Source organism: Rhinichthys klamathensis, unplaced genomic scaffold (assembly GCF_029890125.1).
Source record: "Rhinichthys klamathensis goyatoka isolate OS25496 unplaced genomic scaffold, OSU_Roscu_1.1 h1tg000281l_1, whole genome shotgun sequence".
In the NCBI taxonomy this organism is placed as follows: Eukaryota; Metazoa; Chordata; class Actinopteri; order Cypriniformes; family Leuciscidae; genus Rhinichthys; species Rhinichthys klamathensis.
This window is the reverse complement of record NW_026606800.1, coordinates 4897626-4915206: the sequence shown is the minus strand read 5'-3', so window position 1 is coordinate 4915206 and position 17581 is coordinate 4897626. Positions and strand designations below refer to the sequence as shown.

At 37.1% G+C, this 17581-nt stretch overlaps 2 protein-coding genes and 1 non-coding gene across 3 annotated transcripts in view; 2 read left to right on the top strand and 1 right to left on the bottom strand.

Moving 5' to 3' along the window:
• Positions 1 to 223: 223 nt before the first annotated feature.
• On the bottom strand, positions 224 to 2188 carry si:dkey-221h15.4 (uncharacterized protein LOC563950 homolog). The gene is made up of 6 exons (XM_056269382.1): positions 1693 to 2188; positions 1438 to 1572; positions 1231 to 1330; positions 945 to 1089; positions 731 to 856; positions 224 to 505 (listed from the first exon to the last, which is right to left on the bottom strand). The coding sequence occupies exons 1-6, from the start codon at positions 2056 to 2058 to the stop codon at positions 337 to 339; spliced, it is 1041 nt and encodes a 346-aa protein (XP_056125357.1). The 5' UTR covers positions 2059 to 2188; the 3' UTR covers positions 224 to 336.
• A 320-nt stretch (positions 2189 to 2508) lies between these two features.
• Positions 2509 to 2580, top strand: trnaa-ugc (transfer RNA alanine (anticodon UGC)). The gene has a single exon. It is a non-coding gene; the product is annotated as a tRNA-Ala (tRNA).
• A 156-nt stretch (positions 2581 to 2736) lies between these two features.
• Positions 2737 to 17581, top strand: part of ift172 (intraflagellar transport 172) — a 32095-nt gene continuing 17250 nt past the window's right edge. Inside the window, exons 1-24 of the mRNA XM_056269164.1 lie at positions 2737 to 2905; positions 3182 to 3325; positions 3446 to 3558; positions 3706 to 3745; positions 3830 to 3895; positions 3993 to 4072; positions 5168 to 5255; positions 5370 to 5584; positions 5656 to 5779; positions 6749 to 6844; positions 6965 to 7126; positions 7537 to 7590; positions 7749 to 7852; positions 8420 to 8505; positions 9795 to 9907; positions 9995 to 10162; positions 11009 to 11145; positions 11234 to 11341; positions 12687 to 12771; positions 12877 to 12969; positions 13678 to 13755; positions 14331 to 14579; positions 14744 to 14822; positions 14958 to 15078. Of these exons, the coding sequence (XP_056125139.1) occupies positions 2867 to 2905; positions 3182 to 3325; positions 3446 to 3558; positions 3706 to 3745; positions 3830 to 3895; positions 3993 to 4072; positions 5168 to 5255; positions 5370 to 5584; positions 5656 to 5779; positions 6749 to 6844; positions 6965 to 7126; positions 7537 to 7590; positions 7749 to 7852; positions 8420 to 8505; positions 9795 to 9907; positions 9995 to 10162; positions 11009 to 11145; positions 11234 to 11341; positions 12687 to 12771; positions 12877 to 12969; positions 13678 to 13755; positions 14331 to 14579; positions 14744 to 14822; positions 14958 to 15078 (2642 nt within the window). The 5' untranslated portion in view covers positions 2737 to 2866. The remainder of the gene's footprint in view (positions 2906 to 3181; positions 3326 to 3445; positions 3559 to 3705; positions 3746 to 3829; positions 3896 to 3992; positions 4073 to 5167; positions 5256 to 5369; positions 5585 to 5655; positions 5780 to 6748; positions 6845 to 6964; positions 7127 to 7536; positions 7591 to 7748; positions 7853 to 8419; positions 8506 to 9794; positions 9908 to 9994; positions 10163 to 11008; positions 11146 to 11233; positions 11342 to 12686; positions 12772 to 12876; positions 12970 to 13677; positions 13756 to 14330; positions 14580 to 14743; positions 14823 to 14957; positions 15079 to 17581) is intronic.

The following is a 17581-nucleotide window of genomic DNA, read 5'->3' as shown; positions in this document are numbered from 1 at the left end:
TATATATATATATATATATATATGTATATTAAAAACTGCACAGGAATTACAATACTGATGACCTAATAAAACACGTCATCACAGTCTGTGAAAAGAGTCCATAGAAAGCTTGCTTTGATAGCATGGAATCCCACACACACTCCCTTCATTCAAAAATTAAGATATTAGGTAAATCTTTATATACTGTATATATATATATGTAAAAATTTGAAGACAAATGGACCACAGAGAAAAAGGAAATTTATTAACAATTCTGTACTCCGTTCATAGGTACATTTGAGCAGACTGATATTACTCACTGGTGATTTACAATGTTTTGTGTTTTGCAACTTTTTGCTAGTTGTAATAGACAAGAGTGGTATGTGGATCACTGGCACTGTCATTTTGTTGGCGCTGAGGCTTTTTGTAGCTGTTGATGGTTACAGGGACCCCTCTGAAGTGATCCATCAGATCCATCCCACCAAAGAAGTTCACAAAGATGATGCCCAGTTTGGCAGGCATGAGACTGCAAGAACATGAATAGGTGGGTCAAGTTGATATATAATATAGTTAAATCTTGCCAATCATTTTGTGCAATATTAAAATTATTGAGACATTTATTACATTGAATACAATTATTTTCTGTTAACTGTTTGATTTATTTGTTTTTTAATTATTAAAGGTTGGCGAAAGGCATATAAATTAACAAATTTTATATCTTCAATAACAAGTATTTAGAGGCCTAAAATACCTCTTAAGTGCCATCAAGAAATATAGACTTGAGGGTAACAGCAAGTACATCTTCTCCCTTAGTATGGCATCCACAATCTGTTTTGCTGCATGTCTCTGATCCAAGACTGGAAGAAAAGATGGTCTCCTTAACAAAATAAAATATCAATGTTACTGCATCACCAGAGCACAAATCTCTAATTAATGTTTCATAAATGGAAACTGTATTGGCTTACTTTGTTTGACATCCCCAAAACATTTGGGTATTTATTAGATAGGGACACACTATTGTTGTTTTGATTCCTTCCTTTTTAAGGACAAGCAGCTCCAGTGCAATAGATTCTGCGAAGCTTACTGCTGCAGACTTGCTTGCACAATAGTCTGTGGACAAAACGTATTGGAAAATCCCATTCTATTTTTAAATCACACCTCAATTTAAAACTAAATCATGAATGTGCAATATCTAAAGTTTAGTGTCGCACAATGATGTACAACATCTCTAAAATCTCTCTATAAATGTACCTGCAAGGCCATTCATTGCAAACAACCCTCCATGGGATGCCACACAGACCAGGTGCCCATGGTTCCGTTCCAACATAGCTGGGAGAAACGCCTTGTAAGTCTGTGAATTCAAATATTTGAGATAACGGTAAGCTCACTGTTCCCATAACATAAAAACAGAGGCTTAAAGAATGTAAAACATGGAGAAAACACTGAATTTTACTTTACCCAGAAATGAGCAGCAACATTGACCCTTAGTGTTCTATCCACCAGACTGTCAGGGGCTTCAACAAAAGTGTATTTTCCTGTTACCATGCCTGCGTTGTTCACCAAGATTGACACATCTCCAACCTCCCTTTTAACCTGTTGAAATTTTTTAACATAAAAATACACCTTCATATTATTTACCCATCATTAAAACTGTAAATGTTTTTTAAAAGGTATAAAGTATAAATTATATATATAAAATTATTAATTATTTACCAGTTCAGCAGCCTTGTAGACCTCACTTCTTCGGCTGCAGTCACAGGTATAGGCATACACTCGCACATCTAATACCTGCTTTAATTCTTTTGCTGTTTTGTCCAGTGCCTCCGAGTCGATATCCCATAAGACTAATGTTGCTCCATAGTGTCCAAGTTCTTTGGCGATCAGTTTTCCAATCCCATTTGCAGCTCCAGTCACCAAGACTATCTCTCCCTCAACATCTTTCTTGGAATGTGGAATAAAGACTCGAACAAAGGCTTCAAAAAAGTAAAAGACTGCTCCAAGAATGAGCTCAAAAATGTCTTTTATGAACCAGAGATTCTGAATTATCCTCTCAAAGCTCTGAAAAACCTGATTATGCATGTCTCCGATCTAATTTGATCTGTGTTTTTACATAGCTGTTTTGGTGGTTCTTCTCCTTGAACATGCTTCAGTAAGTTTGGATCTTGTGTACAGCTTGTTCTATCTAGAGGTTCTTTATATGTCACATCTGTCGTTTTCCAGTCACAATGGTGTTTGTTTGACCTGTCACCTAGTCCTAGAGCACATTAGTGTAGTTAATTTTAGATGTTGGTATAACATTATCATGACATCAAACTGTGGTCACATGATGCTGTAATTATTACAGCATGTGACCACAGTTTGATGTCATGATAATGTTATTATGAGGAATTATTTGTGTGATTAATAAATGTCTGTATTAAAACTAATGCAGTTATTTGTATGATACCTTTGAATATATATATATATATATGTGTGTGTGTGTGTGTATAAAAGTCTATATGATATATAATCATGCATTTAATACAGGAAGGGGATGTAGCTCAGTGGTAGAGCGCATGCTTTGCATGTATGAGGCCCCGGGTTCAATCCCCGGCATCTCCAGTATTTTTTTTTAAATCTAAATGTAAGATTAGTAAAAGCTGTCATCAAACACAGTATTTAATTGATCCATAAATTATTATTATATGTTTTGAAATAGAACGGCTTTAAAGAGTTAAACACGTTTAATCTCATTCTGCGTAATTGCGTCATACGTTCTTTCCTTGGCGACGGTAACCAGGGAGAAAGCTATGTTTACCAAAATGTCTTCAGCCTGACAACTATTACCCAAAACATGGCTATATCAAGAAATACGTCCTTATAACTGAGTCTTGTATAAATGTAAAGGATGCAGCTAAAGTACCTGAAGACTCTTCTAACGCCTCAGGTAAAACATTTACCGTTACCACGTTATTTAGCGACGCTAGCTTAGCTTTCAGCAGTCCGCTATCAATACAGGCATGAGAACGCTTCTTAGCTTAGCAACACTGCTTATGTATCTTGCCTGATACCAAGTAAAGCATTAAGTTGTGCAAAGAAACAGTAATATAAATCCAAACTATTCCGAATGTTAAACGAATATTATTTAAATCTGAGTGACTCCAAGACTCTGCTTTAAAAGTAACGTTAGTGTTGTGTCTGTATTGTCTTTTCTTTTCTGTAGGATGGAGCTGCTAAAGTCACCTGTATGGCTTGGGCTTCAAACAATGCAAAGTTTGCAGTGTGCACTATTGACCGAGTGGTTATATTGTATGATGAGCAGGGAGAGAAAAGAGACAGATTTACCACAAAGCCTGCAGACCCCAAAGTAAGTTATCAGCAACTTATTTAATTTAAATATTCTAAATTAATTTTGTATCCTGCCAGTGCCATACGTATGTCAGTACGGCAGGAAAACGTATTTGAAGTCATGATTAATTTGTTGCAGTATGGAAAGAAAGCCTATGTGGTCAAGTCCATGGCATTTTCCCCTGATTCAACCAAGATAGCTGTTGCTCAAACAGACAACATCATATTTGTTTACAAAATTGGAGAAGAGTGGTAAGTAATCTCAGTATACTACTAATAATTAGTGCTAATATAATATACTAATAATATGTGTGTGTGTATCTGTATATATATATATATATATATATATATGCTTTATTGTATTATTTTTTAATTTATTTTATATGTTTTCTTTCCCAGGGGAGATAAAAAGGTTATTTGCAACAAATTTATTCAAACAGTAAGTATTCTGATGATAAATAAAATACATCATTAGGCTGAAGTGTTATATATTGTGCGCATTAACTTTGTTGTTGTTCTATAGAGTGCTGTGACATGTCTGGTTTGGCCGTCAGAGCATGCAATAATATTTGGACTTGCAGAGGGAAAAGTAAGTGTGTGGCGCATAGCATTTTCTGTTTTACACCTTAAGCTGAATTTCCTATTTTGTGAGGATTCATTTTGTGAATGTTTAATGTCAAATTCAGGTTCGACAAGCCAATACAAAAACAAGCAAGTCCTCCACGATATATGGAACAGACTCTTATGTTGTCTCACTAACTACAAAGTATGTATACTTATTTAAAATCCTGATCCTATGATGCTTGCTTCTTTGTCCAAGTACCCTTTTCCGGTTTGTTTAGTGTTATTTTACTATTATTTATACACTGATGTGATGAGCCAAAACATTATGACCACCTGCCGACAAAACAGAGCAGACCCGCAGAACCATGGATACTACATGACCTCTGAAGTTGTCCTGTGGTATCTGGCAAGTCCCGTAAGTTGTGAGGTGGAGCTGAAGTTGATCGGACTTGTTGGTTCAGCACATCCTACAGATGCTCAATCAGATTGAGATCTTGGGAATATGGAAGGCAAGGCAACGCCTTTAGGCGCTTCGTCATGTTCCTCAACCATTCCTGAACAATGTGTGCAGTGTGGCAGGGTGCATTATCCTGCTGAAAGAGGCCACTGCTATCAGGGAACACCATTGGCATGAAGGCATGTACCTAGTTTGCAACTTTTAGGTAGGTGGCAAGTGTCAAATTGACATCCACATGGATGGCCGGACCCAGGGTTTCCCAGCAGAACATTGCCCAGAGCATCACACTCCCTCGACCAGCTGTCATCTTCCCACAGTGCATTCTGAAGGCATCACTTCCCCAAGTAAACAGTGCACACGTTCTCAGCACTGCTGACCAGGAGAACCCCACAAGCCTTGCCATTTCAGAGATGCTCTGACCCATTCATCAGGCCATAACAATTTGACCCTTTGTCAAAGTATCTCAGGTCATTACGCCTGCCCATTTCTCCTGTATCAAACATGTTGACTACGAGAACTGATTGTTCACTTACCATCTGATCAACCCAGACCTTGACATGTGACCATGTTAGGAGATGATCAACATTTTTTGCTTCACCTGTGTGTGTTCATAATGTTTTGCTTTATCAGTGTATACTATTATATACAAAACTGAATTAGCCTTTATATTTTAAGTTTTCATTTTAATTTTAGTTTAAGTTTTAGTAATTGGGTTGTGTGCTTTTTTTTATTTTTATAAGTTTTCTTTTTTTAACATTTCTATATAGATTTCTTTTTATTTTCGTTTTAATCAATTTAGAATTTTAACAACACTGTATCTCTCTTGATCCATTCTTGCAGTGTCTCAGGGAAGGGAATCCTCTCGGGTCATGCAGATGGAACGGTCGTTCGGTACTTCTTTGACGATGAAGGTTCTGGAGAATCTCAGGTAAAAAGTTTGCTTTATTATATTGAAATGTATTTACAACATAATATACAGATGTTAATTAAAATATTATATCTGCAAGCGAATTAATGACTGATTTGTTCTGATGGTTGAAAGGGCAAACTGTTGACTCATGCATGCCCACCATATGCCCTGGCATGGGGCACCAACAGCATAATTGTGGCTGGATGTGACAAGAAGATCGTGGCCTATGGGAGGGAGGGCCACGTGCTTCAGACATTTGACTACAGCCGAGATCACTCTGAAAAGGAATTCACAGTTGCAGCATCTAGCCCCAGTGGCCAGTCCATAGTTGTAGGAAGCTATGACAGGTGAGAGAACACATTAAATCGAAAAACAAAAACATTCAGCCAATGTCTTGACATATCTCATTTTTCTTAAGATTGCGAGTTTTCAATTGGAGTCCTCGAAAAGGTACCTGGGATGAAGGTTCTCCCAAAGAAATTCCAAACCTGTACACCATCACAGCTCTATCCTGGAAGAAAGACGGCTCTCGGCTTTCTGTGGTCAGTCTGGATGGACAATTTCTTAAAGATTTCCGAACCTCAATGTCTTTCAGAAAAATCCTAACGCCTTTTTACAACTGGTCACTTCATGCATCTTCTCAGATCGGATAGCTATCCACTCTTGAAAAGAACAGATGTAAATGCCCTTTCGAGACAATTTCAATTCGATCACCACTTCAGGAGGCGGTTTGAGACACATTCCAGACGAAACTGGACAAGTGTAAATGCATCTGGTTGTTGAAACCACGTGTAAATTTGACGACTCCTAAAATGGTAAAAAAAAAAATAAACGTGTGAATGCTTGTTATACCAGCTCCTGGTTGTCAAATATGACAGCGCTGTTGCAACACATCGCCACAGATATGGCCCACAAGTGATGAAAAGTTAAGCATCTTTCTTTAGCAAGCAGATGCAAATTGCCACAAATGAAATGTAATGTTCGGTGTGACACCATGAAAGCTTAGCACATAGCAATTTTTATTAAAAGTGGTGAGTGGTAAACACTATATTCCCTCACCAGTGCTGCTGACACATCTTTGGTGTTGAAATAAGCTGATGCTAAATAAAATGCAGCGCAGATCTTTTGCTTTCGATGATGTGAACTACACTGAATTTGCATATAGCGTGGGAATTGTAGATCGGATTTATTTTCGTCTTGTGGAGACACATTTGCAAGTGTAAACTAAACAGTTTTAACAATTTGGATGGCTATCTGATCAGTAAAAACGCACTAAGTGAAAAGTGTAATTAGGCCCAATGTTTCTATTTAATCACTAATCCTGAAAATATCCCAGATCAGTTCTGCTCATAAGTTTGTCTGCACAATGTTTATAATTTGGTAACTTGGTAAGACATAAGCAGGATGGCAAAAACATTGGCTCAATGATGTTGAGGTCCAGCTTTGCCACTTGGGACACCTGAGGGGCTGTGGAGGTGATGTGTAATTAAATGTCCTTCTGTAAATTGCAGGGCACACTGTGTGGTGGTGTCGAGATGTTTGACTGCTGTCTCCGCAGGAGTATTTACAAGAACAAATTTGAGATGACATATGTAGGACTAAGTCAGGTGAGCATTACTTTAAGATATTTAAAGTGCACAGTTTCTGTTCATTTCAGTAGTGACTGTTGTTTTTAATCTTGTTTACATCCTACAAACTAAAGAACCTTGTTTCTTAAACCCTCCTAGGTGATTGTGAAGAATTTGTCCTCTGGCACACGAGTGGTGCTGAAGTCTCAGTATGGTTATGAGATAGATGAGGTGAAAGTCATGGGGAAGGATCGATATCTTGTGGCTCACACCTCTGACACACTGCTGCTGGGAGACCTGTTGTCCAACAAACTAAGTGAGGTAGGATGTCTGGTTTGGACTTGTTTGATTTATTACAGTTGCTTTATTTCTGTTGTGTAGTTTTGTCAGAATGAAAATGCTTCTATTTAGATCAAACTGTCTGGATTAATCTATTTCTGGGCATTTTTTTTAATTTTAGCAGAGTCAACGGCTTCTTTGGGTGAACAAAAGTTTAAAATGTCTAATTAAAAGTTCAAGGGCTTAATGGTTCACTGTGTTAATCCATGTTTAATTGAGTTTCCAAAGTGCTCTTATGGGAGTTGGAAGAAAGTTCAGTGTGACAAACAGGATAATGGCGAAGTGCCTTGGCTGTGGAGTCTGTCTGCTTCTTTCTGTGTAATGTAGTGGAAAGCAAAAGTTGATGACAACAATGATGTACTCCATTAAATAACATCACTCTCCAATTTCAGGTGGCGTGGCAGGGCTCTGGGGGAAATGAAAAGTTTTTCTTTGAAAATGAAACGGTACAGTCTTTTTGGTGTTATTGTGTGTTATTAAGATGCTTCAGTTGTTTATGAGCATTGTACAAAGGAAAACCACTGGGTTTAATGAGTCATGCAGCTCTAGATGATATAATTAAACTCATTGCTGGCTACTTGTAAATGGCTATATTTCCTGGTAGGTGTGCATGATTTTCAATGCTGGAGAGCTGGCACTGGTGGAATACGGAAGCAATGAAATCCTGGGATCTGTTCGAACAGAGTTTATGAACCCACACCTCATCAGGTTTGCCGTTATTACATTTTGGAAAGCAAAAGCTATTGTTTAAAGGCAAAGTAAATTCAAAATGATTTACTTTTTTTTTAACCACTTTTAGTTTTATAATCCTTAATCAAAATAATGTAAAAACCTTCTTTGCCTCTGCAATTGTATTTCCTATTAAAATATACATTATATCATTTTATGTATGATACAAGCCCCACCCTATGTTATTTTCTGTTGTACCATTTAATGTATAACATAATTTTATAGCAATCAACATTTTTGAGCGGATATCAGACAAGGTTACATTGCCTACAAAAGTCATGTATAAATCTGACCACTAGATGGCGGGATTTACCTTAGATTTCCCAGTTTTCCTCCTGTCATTCTGCTCTGAAAACCACTATTGCTGTTGATGCATACAGCTGGCTCTTAGTGTGCAGACCTAGTCATCACAAATCAGCATTCATGTAAAAAGCCTTTCAGGTGCTGTCAGATTGCAGTGCTTGGTTCCTCTTGATGGAGCACTGACAGGTCCCTCAGCACCCACAACAAGTGTTCAATCCTTGGTTTGTGTGTTTGTGTATGCAGCGTGCGTCTAAATGAGAGGAGGCAGAGGGGAGTGGAGAACAACAAAAAGTTGGCCTACCTGATTGACATCAAAACTATTGCCATTGGTAAGTTATTGCCCATTACTTCTGCCAGGGGTATGATCTCTTTATTATTTACTAAAATGAAATAATCATTTTAGTAGCTGAAGGATAATAACACATTATCATTGAGGAGAATACGGTTAAATGACTTTTGAATGATTTAAGACTTTGAGTGACAGAATTGTATGCAACTCAAGATTTATTTCTATAGTGCTTTTCAGGTGGTAATTAGGGATGACATCATTTTATTTAAGTTTTGACTAATCACGTCTTCCTGCTCTTATTGCTCCCGACAGTTTCGGTGATTAAAGATTAATTTAGACATTTAGCCCATTGAGTGAATTCAAAAATGCACGCAATTATACGGAATTATAGTCACATTAGCTCATAGAGGACAGTCTAAGTGTATTGTCATCATCAGCTAAAAGAAATTATGTCATCGATGGTATTGATTACATAATCGTCTGTTTCCACTCTAAATGGGACGCCTATTCCATATGACCCGTTATTTGATTCCGCAGAAATGATCATTTATGGGTCAATAGGAAGGTGTTTTGATGTTGAGTCAGTTCGGACATTACCTTTCAATTAGACGGTTACCCTGCTGTGTCATCATCACAGCCCTCTCATTCACCGGCTACCGCCAGCCATCTGCCACGGCTCTGACCACTTCCTGTGCTAATTAAGTCCTGGCATGCTCCCTCTGTCCTGCTTGCCTTGTTTCTTCTTCAGGTGGTGAAAATGAGAAACAACTTTCATCCAATTTATTTTCCTCTGACAGACAGCAGAGTGCTTTTCCCCCTCACTGATCCATGTGCTTAAAACCTGTTCAGAAAGTGCAAATTGGAAAGTGTTTTTCCTCTTGTTTCTCCCCTCTCCGCCCCCCTTCATAAGTGATGCTTCCCATCAGAATGGTTATTTGTGAACAAAGAGCCAGAAATGCAGGGAAGCGTCACACAACGTGATTTATGAAAGACTCATTGATTTTTTGTTAGGGCACGGATGTACAGGGTCTTTATGAAAGGCAATGCCTCCCTTTTTGCAGCATGTCTTTGTGTATGTTTAAATGGTGACCTTCATGGCAGTAAATGGATCTCCAAATTTTTATAATTCTACTTATTACAGTTTTTTTTTTTTTTTGGATGGAAAATACTCCATCTGTTCTTTTAAAACATTGTCTAAAAGCCTCTTACTTTTTCAAGTTTTAACTGTAATGCTTCATTTCTGACCTTGGATCAACAGAAAAGAATCTGCATCTGGTATTTGGTGCATTCATCTCCCATGATCCTTCTCTTTTTTCCTGTTTTTCTCAGTGGACCTGGTGGGTGGGTATAATCTGGGCACTATAAGCCACAACTCCAAGATAGACTGGCTGGAGCTGAATGAAACGGGGCGTAAACTGCTTTTCAGGGACAAGAAATTAAGGGTAAGTGGGGAACATTATTATTTTATCTCTAATATCGCTAATAAAATCAGAACGATGTGTCACTTTTGTCTCTTTTTCCATGTTCAGCTCCACCTGTATGACATCGAGAGAAGCGTGAAGAGCACCATGCTGAGTTTCTGTCCTTACGTTCAGTGGGTACCGGGTAGTGATGTAGTTGTGGCACAGAACAGAGGAAACCTGTGTGTTTGGTACACCATCGACAGCCCAGAGAGGGTCACAATGTTTCCCCTCAAGGTGAGCTGAAGCTACAGGTCACTCAGAGTGAATAGTGATTGTATTTGCACATTCTGTCTATGTTGTTTAAGCACCTGATTAACTAAAGGAACTATTCAAATCAGCAACAATGGAAACAACTCACAGAATTGCTCCACCATTGCAATTCAGACACAAATTGGCTGTTAAAAAAGCAAAAAATGTCTTGATATACTCCTATAGTTCAAAAGTTTGGGGTCGGTAAGATTTTGTGTTTTTTTTAAAGAAGTCTCACCCATGTTCACCCAGACAATTATTTTAATTAAATTTTTAAAAAAAATTTTTTAATTTAAAATAACCGTTTTCTATGGTAATATATTTAAACATTTTCTGCATCATTACTCCAGTATTCTGTGTCACACGTTCCTTCAGAAATCATTCTAATATGCTAATTTGGTGCTATAAGAAATAAGAAACATTCTTATTATCATTGTTGAAAACAGTTGCGCTCATTATTTTTGTGGAAACATGGACTTTTTCAGGATTCTTTGATAACTAGAAAGTTCAAAAGAACAGGATTTATTTTTGTAACATTACTAATGTCTTTACTGTCACGTTTGTTCACTTTAATGCATTCTAACTGAATAAAGGTATTCATTTCTTTAAAAAAATCTTATTGACCCAAAAGGTGTAATGGTTGTGTAACATTGTTTTTTTGATCATGATGAATTATTGCAGCCATAATTAGTAGAAAAAAATAATAAAGTGGTATAATGAACTGCAGGTGAATAAGACACAGATTTTGTTGAATGAATTCACTCTTCGTTGTCTTAGTTTCTTGTTTGAGGTGACTGTGAGTTTAATCATGTAACTTTGTTTTGGCAACAGGGTGATATTGTAGACCTGGAGAGATCCAATGGCAAAACTGAAGTCATTGTGACTGAAGGGGTTAACTCTGTCTCCTACACTCTAGATGAGGGGCTGATTGAATTTGGCACAGCCATTGATGATGGTGACCATTACAGGTAAAAACAAAACACCATAGCCACCTGCAATAAAACATCAACTAGACCTCAATTATGTATAGCTGGACTTTTATTTGTGTGCGTACAGAGCAACCGCATTCCTAGAGACCCTGGAGATGTCGGCAGAGACAGAGGCCATGTGGAAGACTTTGAGTAAACTCTCCCTAGAGGCACGACAGCTCCACATCGCTGAGAGGTTAGACAAGCAAGACAGTCCACCCACCTCTATGACTCAGCTACTGCTGCGATGACTTCAGCATAGCTGTCCGAATCATGTGTCTAACCTTGACAACTAGGAAATATTGTAGTTAGTTTGAATTCCTTTACAGATCATCTTGGCATAATTTTTTTAAAACTTGTATTAATTAAAGCCCTTGTACTGGCAGTACAGAAATACCATTTTATGTAAACACAATACTTCTTTCTTAACAATTATCTTGTTCTATTTATAGCATTGCTGCATTTATTTTTGCATCTTTGATTTTTTTATTTTTTTTTGCTCTTAAAATGCAGCATTTCATTGGCACTGCAGAAGAACTAAATTAAATAAAAACACATTGAATCAACAAAGTAGCGATACATTATTAAAGGGGTCATATCATGAATATATAATTTTACTTGATCATTTGAAATGATAGTATTTACTGCAGCCACACTGTGCTTAAAATATCTTGCCCGATAAGTTAAAAATATATATTTTATTGAAACTAACCTTTAAACATTTATTGTTTAGAACTATCTTGTAAATGTCAACAACATGTCACAAGGTAATTCAGACTTGATTTTGGGAGTGTTAAACCATATTTGACTTGAGACAAAAAAAAGGCTGTTGAATTCCAAGGTTCAGAGAAGAGGTGGTCATGTTTTTTTTGTTTTATATTATTAATAATAAATTAAATTATAAATGGATCTCAGGAATAAAATAATAAAATGTTACAATACATGCCAGAAGCATTCGTCAAAAGAACCATAAAGAAAGCTGCTATTTTGCACTGCTGCTCTGCGTGTTGCACTTTAAATGTTGAAATGTGTCTCAGATAATATTCTGCCTAAAGAAAAATGTGTGTAATCTTGTGCTAAAGGGCAAAAAATGTTCACCTGAGCTTGTGCGGGAGGATAAAAGCTTTAGATCTAAGCACCAAAAGTCCTCTTAAAAAGGCTTCCAGTTGCTTTAGGTGGCAGTGAGCATGTTTAGAGTTTTCCTTTTCCTGTATAAGCATTTTTAAGAGTGTTTGAAGCTGGAATTTAAATTAGAGAGGATTGGTTTGTTATGAATAGGCTCATCTGCATAAAGCATGCAGAGAAAAAGTGCTCTGACCGTCAAGGAGAATGCAAATGAAGAAATTGCTTGGATACTCTTCCTACTGCCTGTTTGCTTGATCTCACTTTTGGTCATCTGATCATGACCGATAAGCGCTGTCCAATCTAAATGCCATGACTTATTTCAGCATTGGTGGTCGAATGTGAAATGATACTCCGTGTGATGTTGTTTGTATTTGTTTGCTCTTTCTCATCTGAGGTGGTATTGGGGTTTTCTGCAGGTGTTTTGCAGCCCTTGGGGATGTGTCCAAAGCCCGATTCTTAAATGAGACCAACAAGATTGCAGATGCTGTCTCAAAGGAAAATGTATGTATTGCATCAAACTAGTTATGTCTGTACACTTCTAGAATGTACATTTCTGTTGTTGTACTTATGCATTTTAAAATGCAATGTTACTGTACTCTCCTGTAGGGTGGTGATGGTACAGACCACTACCAGGTGAAAGCTCGGCTGGCCATGCTGGATAAGAACTTTAAACTTGCAGAGATGTATTACATGGAGCAGGTAAGGAACAATTTCTAATATCTGCAACTAGGATTGTGACTTAAAAATGCATTTACCATAGTATTAAATTCAACACTTTATATTAAAATAAATGAATACAATTTAAAATGTCAAATAAACGTATTAAGTTCGTTTATGTTTAAAAATAATTAAACATTAAATGTAACAATCAAATTATTATTTAAAAAAATAATAATTAATAATAAAAAAATCAATTAAAAACATTAAAATTAGGGCTGTCAAATGATTAATCGTGATTAATCACATCCAAAATAAAAGTTTTTTTTACATAATATATGTGGGTGCATTGTGTATAATTATTTTATATATATAAATACACACACATGCTTGTATATATTTAAGAAATATTTTCATGTATATACTGTATATAGATTTATATATGATTTATATTATATATAAATATAAATATTTTATATATAAATTATATTTTTTTCTTAAATATACATGCATGTGTGTGTATTTATATATATACAAAATAATTATACACAGTGCACCCACATATATTATGTAAAAAAATACTTTTATTTTGGATGCGATTAATCATTTGACAGCCCTAATTAAAATTAAAACTTTCAAATTGCAGTTTTAAAAATCATTTTTCCTTCTTTATCTATTTACCAATTGAGTTAAATGGAGGTAAAATTAGTTATTTCTCGATTGCCGAGTAATATTTCTGTAACCCTTCAGAATGCAGTGGATGAAGTGATGGAAATGTACCAGGAGCTCCACATGTGGGATGAATGTATTGCAGTGGCAGAGGCGAAGGTATCTGTTTTTAACATAATTTTCATAACTTCTTGTCAACAGTTTTTGGTATTTTATTTAGCTTAAAACAGGGGTTCTCAATAGGTTTTGCCCAGAAATACAGATGGGCATTAGAACTCAAGTGGCGATCCAACACAGAACCATAATTGTTTATTGTACAAAAGCAAACAAAATGTCCAACAAAATCAAACATTTCAATTTATTAATATTATCATGAACTGCACATGGCCAACTATATAGAAAATTATTGCCTGGATTCTTAATGTCTCTTGTGATGGTTTCATGCAGTCGGCAGTCAAAAATTAACAGCACTAAACATATTATAGACAACACAAACCATGTTTATTTATGGATATTAGGATGAGGGAATGTCCCACAACTTATCCATGTTCCCAACTTCCCATGATATGGGAAGAGTTTTCTCATCCCTTATAAAAATTGATAAGCCTTTGTATGCTGCTATCTTAACTATGCCCAATTATGTGGTTAGTTGCAGTTTATTATGTGCATTTAGCAGCTGTCTATGATGCTGAAAAATCTACGTTTTACTAATATTAAATGTTTATCCCATAAAGGGCCACCCAGAGTTGGACAATTTGAGACGCAGTTACTATTCTTACCTAATGGAGACCAATCAGAATGAGAAAGCCGGTGAGGTGAAGGAGAATGAAGGAGACTTCACTGGTGCTGTTAATCTCTACCTGAAAGCGGGACTTCCTGCCAAAGCTGCTTGGCTGGCCATGAGCAGAGATGAGCTCTTATCAAGCCAAGACATCATCAGCCGCATCACTGCTGCGCTCATCAAAGGAGAGTTCTATGAGAGGGTGAGTTTTACCTGCAGCGGTATGTGTCTTGACAAAATGGCTACTGTTAAGATCCTTGCATTCATAACTTTCATCTGAGTAGCAGATCCACTCGCCCAAGTAACTGACATGGTATTGTTCCAAAGGGAAACTGTTGTAATTCTAATTATTATTGAACTCAACAGGCAGGCGACCTGTTTGAAAGGACAAGAAATAATCAGAGAGCCCTGGAGTGCTACCGCAAGGGAAATGCTTTTAAGAAAGGTGAGCATAGGTGGTAAGAACAATCAGGATAGGGTGTTACATTACAATTGGAACAAGCCAATTGTAATGCAAAGCATTAGAGCTATAGATTCATTGCCTTTATTGACATCTGCTGATTGCACTGTGCTTCCACAGCGGTCGATCTGGCTCGTATTGCCTTTCCTGCAGAAGTTGTAAAGCTGGAGGAAGTGTGGGGTGACTACCTAGTGCAACAGAAACAATTGGATGCTGCTATCAACCATTACATAGAAGCTGGGTGAGTTTCTAGAGCAGTCATATACAAATGGCGGACCGCGGGCCGTGTCCAGACCCAGAAAAGGGGCAATACTGACCAAAGAGGATTAAACAATATCGAAGTCAACAATATAATTTTAGTCAGCTTTCAAACATGATTGCATGCCAGCGCAGCCTCGCGCTCTCTATCAGTGAAGAAACCGTGTCCGATCTGATTGCCTGATGTAACGGGGTTCAGGTGCGTCCTGCCGTCCTCCCATGGCCCTCGACCTCGTCCTGCTCGCCACACCTGAGTTTCTGCAAATGGATACCATGACGAGTTCTGCGTCCTATCCAACTACATGCGTTTATGCACATTGTTCTCATGAAGAGATACGCGTCTCATCCAAACGCATCATTATATGTAAATATCTTCACATGTGAAAGACAATGTTGCAACTGTGAGCAAGCAACGGACAGACACACAGAAACCGAACGTCCATCGATATCAGACATAGACTTTGCGAATGTGATTATGGCTTGTTCAAAGAAAAGAAAAGTTGATAACAAGTATTGCCTTTTCAAAGACGAGTGGACAGAAAAGTACGCAGAAAGGGGGGTTAATAAAGGCCTTCTGAAGTGAAGCGATGCGTTCGTGTAAGAAAATATCCATATTTAAAACTTAATCGGCTAAAATAACTAGCTTCCGCCAGACGGCCGTACGCAAGTCAACCTACACCAAAAGAGTAACCCTTGACGATGTATAACTATCCCTTTAAGTTGGTGGTCTCTATCACCACAGATGGAGCTCCATCCATGACGGGAAGAGGTAGGTGACTGGTTGCACACTGACCTGATATCTTACCACTACATTATACACCAGTCTGTGCCAATTTTTTTTGCCAATCTGGGCCCAGAGTATGCCATGACAACAATAATGAAACTGATAAACTTTTTGAGAGCATCATTGTCCCTTCAGCATCGTCTGCTAAGAGGCTTTCTGACAGAGGTCATTGCCAACTATGATGACTTAGTACTGCATAACAATGTCAGATGGCACAGCAAATGCATGGCTTTGGAGCGCTTTTGGGCCATTCGGGAGGAGATCAGAGCAAAAGAGTGACAAGGCAACTCAGTTTTTGGAAGATGTAGAGAAGATGCAAACAGCTGCAGTTTTGGCAGACATTACATCAAATCCTAATGAGCTCAACTTTAGATGCAGGGACAGAACAACAAAGTATGTGATTTGATAACAGCAGTCCGGGTTTTCCAGAAGAAATTGGAGATTTTCAAGACTGATCTCCAAGGTGAAATTGTCCACTTCCCCAAACCTTTGGAGCAAACCCAGGGAGAGAAAGATATGACCTACCATGCTGTTTTCATGCAGAAGCTGATGAAGAACTTTAAGACTCGCTTTGATGATTTTGTACTTGTAGGACAACTGTAAGTTTTCAGAAGAAGCCAAACAGATCTTCAGATTGGTAAATTCTGCATTACTACAAATGGAGTTGATTGAACTGCAGGAAAATGTGGCTTTAAAAGAGTAGGTTGGTAACTGTGACCCTGCAACTTTCTGGGGAAAGATGGTGCCTGACGCTGATTACCCTGTTCTAAACAAAATGGCACTACACATCCTGACCATGTTTGTTTCCAAAAACTGCTGTGAGTCAGCGTTCTCCACAATGAACATTATTAAACCAAATACCGCACCAGACTTAGCAATGAACACCTGCACCACTGTCTCAGAAAGTATTGGCAGATCAAATTTATTTTTCTCATTAGTCATTGATGCAAGGTATAGAGTGACTGGTGCATGCATGAAACTCTGTGCAGTCAGATTTTCTCCTCTTTTGGACTTTCCTTTGTTCTCTTTAAAATGTGCACTTTAGTTCATTATTATTATTTATTAATTTAAGAAAAATGCACAATGCACGTACAGTGGCTCACTGTGATTTTTTTTGCATACATACAGATTACTATGCATGCAACCACTTTTGCTCAGATATGTTGTCACAAATGTGCAGTTTAATATGTTTTTGTAAGAATTGAAACCATATGTTAAATACTTTTTGTTTTACTAATTTCTTTAAAAAAATGTTGATGCAGCAAGACAAATATGAATAGCCTACTGACATGTACAGCCTTTTGAGCTTTCTATTTATCAAAGAATCCTGAAAATATGCTTCACGATTTCCACAAAATATTAAGCACAACTGTTTTCAACTGATAATAATAAAAAAAATGAACAATTTCTGAAGGATCATGTGACCCTGACGACTGGAGTAATGGAGTAACTGGAGCTTTGCCATCACAGGATTTTAAATACATTTTTAAATATATTAAATAAAAAACGGTCTATAAAATTATTTAAATTGTAATAATATTTATGTAATAATATGTATTGTATTTTTGGTCAAATAAATGCTGCCTTAATGAGCATAAGAGACTTCTTTCAAAAACATTAGAAAAAAATCTTACAGACCACAGACTTTTGAATGGAAATGTATAGTTGTGTTTCTTTCTTTTTTTTCATTAGTTTTAATTTC